At 34.3% G+C, this 8,003-nt stretch overlaps 1 protein-coding gene across 4 annotated transcripts; it reads right to left on the bottom strand.

The window, feature by feature from the left end:
* Nucleotides 1-819: 819 nt before the first annotated feature.
* On the bottom strand, nucleotides 820-5,953 carry LOC107929984 (testis-specific gene 10 protein). Of its 4 annotated transcripts, none has more exons than XM_016861544.2 (9): nucleotides 5,548-5,953; nucleotides 5,094-5,294; nucleotides 4,879-5,001; nucleotides 4,747-4,784; nucleotides 4,538-4,646; nucleotides 2,197-4,356; nucleotides 1,817-1,963; nucleotides 1,520-1,605; nucleotides 820-1,425 (listed from the first exon to the last, which is right to left on the bottom strand). In XM_016861544.2, exons 1-9 carry the CDS (start codon nucleotides 5,623-5,625, stop codon nucleotides 1,233-1,235), a joined length of 3,135 nt encoding a protein of 1,044 aa, XP_016717033.1. In that variant the 5' UTR covers nucleotides 5,626-5,953; the 3' UTR covers nucleotides 820-1,232. The 4 variants fall into 4 exon arrangements, with proteins under 4 accessions (XP_016717033.1, XP_016717032.1, XP_016717029.1 ...); XM_016861543.2 differs by having other exon boundaries at nucleotides 820-1,428; nucleotides 5,548-5,950; XM_016861540.2 differs by having other exon boundaries at nucleotides 820-1,428; nucleotides 1,520-1,611; nucleotides 5,548-5,938.
* Nucleotides 5,954-8,003: the final 2,050 nt, after the last annotated feature.

Raw genomic sequence — 8,003 nt, 5'->3', positions numbered from 1 at the left:
GGTGAATCCCTATGGATGAAATGACTGAAATTTACTGAGAAAATATGTCAACAATTGCAATAACTAAAAATCCAGTTTCTCATGGAAGACGACACACCTTGGCATATGACATAACCATATTTGGGAGTTGATTGCAATTCAGGTATCGTTGCACAAAGGAACAGATAGCCGATATCTTTCCAGCACTTCTTGGTATTGAAATGATTCAAAACTTGTTGACCTAGTCTATAGCAATTCAGGATTTGGTTGTTTTGCAATTTTCAAATTCCTGTCAGAGTGGGTTCCTGATGAATTAGTGGGTGCCAATGAAAAACTCATTTGTGAGCCTATTACATGGTCTATCAGTTAAAAAGTGATAAAAAGAAAAGATTTTTTTTTCCTTTCTTTCTATAGGTGTGGTTGTTCTTTATTTTCTCTGCATTTGGAAGAATTGATTTTTATATATTAAGAAGGAAAATAAACATTTCTGCTATTTTCTTTTCCCACTTTTCTTTCCTACCAGCCTTCCACTTTTTCACTCCCTCCTTTCATCTCACTAATTTTCCACCTAACCAAGTACACCCTTACTGCATTTCTAATGTTTATCTATCTCCTGCAACATGTACAGGCAATGCATTTGCCATTTATATGGTATTACTTTCTAGGAGAGAGTAGAGCTCAAATTGGAGTTGGCAAAGCTGGTGTGTATATTGCAATGATTGTTGGTGAGATTTTAGATTTCTGATGTTTGAGATAAATGCAGACGGTCTGCAGCAGACTTTTCCGATTCCAATGAACGTTGATTGAGCCAAAAAAAAAAAATCGTGGGGAGAGCATGAATCAAACATGAATAATAATAATTGTATCAAATAATAATAATAATAATGATAACAATAATAATAGTACCAACAGTACGGGCATTTTGAAACCTTTACATGAGACTATGTTGTGCAGACTCTTTATCCCATGTTCAACACGTTTAAACACAAGCACGGAGATATAATCTCTCAAATACATGCAAAACTTAGAAAAAAAATTTAAAAATGAACATATCTATGTTAGACTTACTGGTACCCATCACTCACCTCTAAATCTAGATAAGATAGAGGTGAAGGGAATTCATATACAATTTTGTACAATTTAACTTATTCGCTCTAAAAAGGAACCGTGATGCCTAAATTTTCCAAAAGGGCACACCCAGCAGTCATTTCAACTATACATTCTATTCATGTATATGTAGAAATTCATAACCTTCAGCTCTTCTTGGCATTCATGAGGTTCCGCACAGTCATCACAAGCTGTTGCCGTTCACCTTCTACCTCTGCGAATTTGAGGCTTATATCTGAATATCGTTCTTGCATATCTTTCAATTCATTTTCCATGGATTTGTTTCGCTCCTTTAAGGATGTTAGTTCAGCCATCAGTTCATCATGGTTACCACCATCACTGCTGTTTTTAAGAAATCAATAGAAGTAAATTAGTTACCCTACTCTTTGGTTTCTACAACAATCTTCTACCTATATATTGATACATGTCTTACCTTTTCACGAAGGGCACTGCATATCCATTTTCTTTCGATATGCATGCTTTCCCATTTGATGTAACCTCCTTAGTGTCTTTAAATACCTGCAACTTTTTAAGAAAAATTTATGCCAAAGAAAGAAATACAAATGTATGTAATGAAACAAGATTATCAGTTGTTAATGCCGTGAGGAATGTGGAAACTGGAAACCTTTTGATGCATAACTTTAGTCATGACAAATAAATATACACGGCTTCCCTTAAAATGAAGGGTTTTTCTTTTCCTTCTTATTAATCATGGAATGATGGTTCTCACCTTTTGAAGTTGGTAACTGCAGAAACCAGTGTTGTACTCATTGAGTTTGTTTTCTAACTCATCAATTTTCTTCTGAAGATCCTTTTCCTTTTCCAAAAAGACATTTGTGGATGTTTCCAAAGCAGCTTCCTTCAACTTCATTTGTCCCTGCCATGAGAAGTAAAAAAGATAATCACTGTGAATACAAAATTTCCATTTTCATAATCCCATTAGTAAGGAAAAAACAAACAAAAAGGGGAATTTTGATCTCGGTATGGACAGCTTGATACTGACTGATATTTTCGGTACTAGAAAACAGATGCTGTAATTGTAAACCATTTTCAGCAAACAGATTCAAAGACAAACTTGATTTTATATGAAACTTGGATGTTTAAATTTACCGCAAGCAACTTTATTGTCTCCCTCAGGCTTGCGACCTCTTTAGGACTGTGAGGAACCATGGCAGATTTATTGTTTCTTAATGGTGTTCTTGTTCCATCAGAAACAACTCCTCTTCTATTGCTCTCTTTCAACTTCTTTTCTATTCCAGTAAATGCATCTTCCTTCTTCTTAAGGTCAGTCCTTAATTGAACTACTTGCTTCCTGAGTTTTTCTTTCTCTATTTCATCCTCAAACACTGAATGTTTCAATTTATCGCACTGAGCTTTGAGGGTGTCCAGCTCTGATTGTAAGGATTCAATTGATGCATCTTTCTCTTCCTTCAAATGCCTCATTCTCTGCAACTCCTCCTCTGACTTAGTTGCTTCCTTTTTCATCAAAGCAATCGCACTCACTAGATTATTTCTTTCTAAATTTCCTCTTTGCATCTGCTCTTCAGTTCCTTGGACAAGTGCTTTTGTATGTTCCAACTCAAGTTTCAAGCTTTCCATCTGCTCAGCTTGTTCACGTAGGCATTTCTTTTCGGTAGTCAGCTTGTCAATCTCAGCTTTTAGGCTACTGATCTCCTTAGAAAAAGCCCCACTAACTTCTTCCACATGCTTCTTTTGGTGTTCAAGCTGCTTAGATTTGTCATCAATTTCCTCCAACATCTGCTCTATCTGATTTGATTTTAACTTTACTAGATTGGAAAGGTCACAGAGTTTCGCTTCATAATCATCCGTAGTTGATTGGAGCTCTTCCTTAGCTTTCTTGAGCAGTTCTTCCAGCTGATTTCTCTGCAAGCGTAACTTATTAGCTTCAGCTAGAGCATTTGTTGCCACCTTCTCATTTGCATCAAATGTTGAGGCCATCTGCATGGAGAGTTTTTTGAATTCCTCTTGTAGCCTTTCAGCTGTATTTGCATTCTTCAATCTTGTCATTTGTAAGGCTTCCTCAGCTTTAATAGCTCTTTGCTCCTGCTCAACTTTGTTTTGTGTGACAGATCCTAGATCCCTTTCAAACACTTTTGCCTGTTTTTCTAACTCCTCCTCCAAGCTTCTGATATGGGTTTCGAGTTCATTTATAGTCACCAAAGAGCCGGAGAATTCTTTTGATTGCTTGCTGAGTTCCCTTTGCAAGCATTCAATTTGGTTCTCGAGTTCATTTATGGTAGCAGAAGAAGATGGGCACTCATACTGTATCTTCAGTTGTTCTCGCAGCCGGGTTTGCTCTAATTTGTATGAGATGTCATGATTTTCCTGCTTCAGTATCTCATAGTCAAGTGCCAGCTGCTCCATTTGTGCCTCGAGCTCATCTTTATCTCTCTTGTAGATCTCCAACTCACTGTTGAGGTCCATGACCTTCTGCTCCAGGACAGAGGTCTCCTTGGTGCCTCTGTGTTCTTTAACAAGATGTTCTGATGCCCTATTATATTCATTCTCATCTTTGTCACTTCTTGAGATGGTGCCTCTCAATTCTTTAGCACTGCCATGGGACCCTGATTTGTTAGGAGTGTTGGACATCTCCATGTTCTTTGCATCCAACATTTCTTCTAGGTCTTGTACAGCAAGGATTAACTCAGCATTTGATTCCTGTGTCTTCTGCAGTTGTAACCGAAGATTGGAATTCAGATCCTTCTCATATTTCAGCTCTTCTCTGATTTCTTGAACCAGAACCCAGGGATCCCCATTCTCAAACTGCGGCCTGTTGTTTAGTTTTGCATCATTCTTTTGCTTCTGAAAGGCTTTCAGTTTATTACATTCTAATTTGAGTGCATCTCTTTCTTCTTTCAAAGTAACAACTTCCCGTGAGAGATCCTGCCCCCTTTTGCTCTCCTTTACAATTTGCTTCCTCAGAGTCTGCAATTCCATATCTGACACATCCACTTGCCTGGACAAAGCATTGACCTCATTCTTGAGCTTTTCAATCTCACTATCTGAACCATGTTGGCAATTTTCTCGTGGAAAGTTGTCCTGGGAACTGTTGGAGTCTTCAGTACTCATTCCGTGATCAGAACCTGCCGACCACTCATTCTTTACATTGTCATCCTTCATTCCAAGTTCTCGTGGAGTATCAAGTTCAGAGCTACTATTAGAACTTGAAATGGTAATATCAGATCCATCAGATCCTTTATGATTTCCACGCAATTCAACATTGTGGGTGGTTTTGCTGAAAGATGCATCCTGTCAGAGATATTCACAAACAAATAAGTAAAACATGCAAATCCATTTTCCATCGAGTTTTCTACATTAAGCAAATATAAAGAGACGAAAAAGTTAAGAGAAGAAGAAATGGTCTGGAAAGCAGCAATAAGAAAACCCAAAATGAACGCTTTTTCACTTATAAATAGGATGGGAGCCTTACTTCAATGAGATCCTTCTTAATGCTTTCATCTTCATAACCATTGCTCAAGTGGGCCTTCAAGCTCCTCTCTTGCAATTTAAAACTTGCATCTTCAGTTTCTTCCACCTCTCTGACAACGTCAAGCTCATAAATAAACACTTCTAGATTCCAGAAACAACCTCCAATAACCACAAGAATTCAAAAAAAAAAAAAAAGTGGCAAGTCTTTACCTTTGATCAGCATTTTCATGCAACCTCTGTATTGAGACCTGGTCAATACCAATGGCTTGAATTCAATTTTCAACATCAAAATTGAATAAAAATATGAGACAGAATGTATAGAGTGGGATTGAGGATACTAACATGCAAAATTGCTTTAGAGTTCGAATTCTTTAATGGAAGAGAAACGGTGGAAGTTTTATTTGCCTCAGCATAAACAGCAAAATCAATTGAAACTTCCCCAACCAAACCTCCTTTTCCCACACCCTAAAACACATATACGTTACTTGCATCATAATATATAAAAAGAAATTTAAAAAAAAAAACTCAAAATTTTCATCAAAAAATATATATCTTACTGTTGATAAAATAAAATGATAGATCCTTTCATTGATCTTTCCAGTTTTTGGCTCCCTAACAAATTTAACGGTCTCGTAAAGTGGATTTTCCCATCGACAGTTTCCGTTCTGAACCGTCGCCTTTTCTAATGTTTTTATCGGTTTTCCCCCATCGTCAGGAATTACTGATATCATCAATGCTTGCAATTTTGACTCTGCCAACTAAATTACGCAGAAAATGGTTAATATTTCAACATTTCTTAAATTGTTCAGTCACATTACAAATAGTAATAAATAAATAAGGTAATTACTTATAATTAAAAGCTTTTGAGAAAAGAATTTAGCCAAGCAAAATAGTTCAAGCAGCTTCAAAAGAAGTTGTTTTTGAGCAACGAGGCTAACAAAGAAAGATATAAGCAAACAGCATTACGAATTTCAGAAAAAGAAAGAATAATTTGAAAGAACGAGAGAGTACTTGAGTAGCATGGAACTGCAACTTGAAGACAGCTTTGATCCTGTCCTTGTCGCTCCTCCATCTCGCCGACTTAAACATCTCCTCCGAAAAACCCGCAGGAAATCCAGGAATGCGACCGAAGCTCTGGAAATTATCGCTGAAAACTCACCATTCGATCGCTCGATCCCGATGCCGGAGGTTCAATAAAAATGCAAGCACGCGCGGGAAAGCAAAGCCTATGGCGTCAATCTACACGTGGATTTCGAGTAAACAGGAGCGAGCTGGTGCAATGCGAGTGCCAAACCGAGTGAAGAACTCAGAAACAAGGATGCATTGAAAGAGAGGAGATCTAAAGATTAAAGAAGAGCTTTTTCTCTTCGCCTCCCTGCTTTCTATTTGTAAGTTGGAACAGTCTCTGCTGGAAAGCGATTGCACATATTTAAAAATATCAATAAATAACAAAATTCAAATTTTGAAGGAGAAGCTTCTTCTTCCTCATTAATTAATTAATTATGTATTAAGCCAAGGGAACAGTAAAGCAAATACGTCTTCAATCTGCAGCTAAATTATCCGTTTTTGAATTACAAAATAAATAAATAAACACAAATCAATAAAAAATAAATTATAACAATACAAACTAAAATTCTTATTCAACCAATTTTGATAAAACTCTAACAATGACGTAATTAACCTGATTTAAGCTCAAATTACACTTAAAAAATAATCGGAATTTATTATTATCACATTCCATCAATCTTTTATTAATTTTCTGAACAAAATCCAACTACTTATTAATATATTTCACAATTGGAATTTTAATGAATTGAAGACTTTAATATTGTATTTGTTTGGAGGAACCAAATATTGAATCCTTTACGTACAAAATATATATGCAGTCAGGTAGCGCCGCCGACCACCGTAGGCCTAGCTATATATTTAAGTGTTATATATATATGTATACTCACGTACCTGCCGTTTGGTTGATTTATATGTTAGGTGGGGGAGGCTGAAATAAGACAAAATGGTCCTTATTTATTTGTTGCCCAAAAAAATGGTCTTATTTAAGAACCACTTCGGATGTTTTCGTAAATTACATAATTGATCATTCAATTTTCAAACGTTTTCATTTGGGATATTAATTTTTTTCTGTTGTTATTGTACATTCATCTTAATTACCCAACTTTAATAAGTTTTTATTTTAATAGTTCATTTTATCTTTTTTTTAAATTAATTTTAAATTTTTTAGTAAGAGGGGAAAACTTAGGCTTTTTTACATAGAAAAATCATTTAACTTTTTAATTTCTTTTATTTTTTTCTTTTTAGAATTAGTTTTAGTTTTTTTTCCAATAAAAGAGAAAATTTTGGTTTTTACAGGAAAATTTATTTTATATTTTTAATTTCCTTTAATTTTTTCATATTCTGGAATTAATTTTAAACTTTTTCCTCATAAAAGGGAAAAAACTTGAGATTTTACAAGAGATTACGTGAGTTTTTATAGGAAAAACTTAGGTTTTTACAAGAAAAATATTTTATCTTTTTCCCCTCTTTTAAAATTAATTTTAGATTTTTTGCTAGTAATAAATGAAAAATATAACTTCCATCTCGGTATTTGAATAACTTAATTCCTTGTAAAAAAAATCAAATTTTTTCTCTTTTTAGAAAAAAATAAAATTAATTTTAAAAAGAAAATAAATTACCAGAATAAAAATTTATTAAAGTTGTCTGATTAAAATGAGCATACAATAACACTAAATTACTAGCAGTTGACTAAAATAAAAATTTATTAAAATTGAGTGACTAAAATGGGTATGCAATAATAATAAATTACTAACAGGTGACCAAAATTAGAAGAATAGTTTTTTATAGCAGTTCTTAAAATGAAAATAGTTGTTGACCATGGTGCCTAAAATAAAAATTTTTATTTTTTGAAACTCAAAATGAAAATTTGCAGAAGTTTAATAATGGATTGTTATAGTAAATTATTTGTAGAATTTTTTAATAATATCAATTTAAAATTTTAAAAAGAATCAAGATTGTCATAACAATTGGTAGCTTAGATGAGAATTATTTTCCTTGCAAAATTGAGAGATGAGGCAAGCCTCCATGGCAGGAACAAATTAATACCCATAAATATTCTAAAATAAATTGGGTTTCTTTGAGTTGTTGACAGCAATAAACTTATTTTAATTCGATGATTAAAAAAATAAAAGGAAAAGTATAAGGTAGAAAATGAACTAAATGTATGGTGTAAGGTGGTAGTGGTACGTGGTGGAGAGTTGGGAGGTGAAGAAGGTTAATAGCTGAGAATCAAAGTAAACCAAACATATACAATGTGTTGTTTGGTAGGGTTGCTTTTGGTGTATGTATATATATATTCTTTACTTGGCTTTAAAGCTGGTCATGCTCATGTGTTGGCTCGCTGTGAGTTTCATGTATAAGCCTACTCCGCCTACACCTCCTTTGTAAAGAAAACGAAA

This window comes from Gossypium hirsutum, chromosome D08, assembly GCF_007990345.1.
Source record: "Gossypium hirsutum isolate 1008001.06 chromosome D08, Gossypium_hirsutum_v2.1, whole genome shotgun sequence".
Lineage (NCBI taxonomy): Eukaryota > Viridiplantae > Streptophyta > Magnoliopsida > Malvales > Malvaceae > Gossypium > Gossypium hirsutum.
This window is presented reverse-complemented; position numbering and strand designations above follow the sequence as displayed.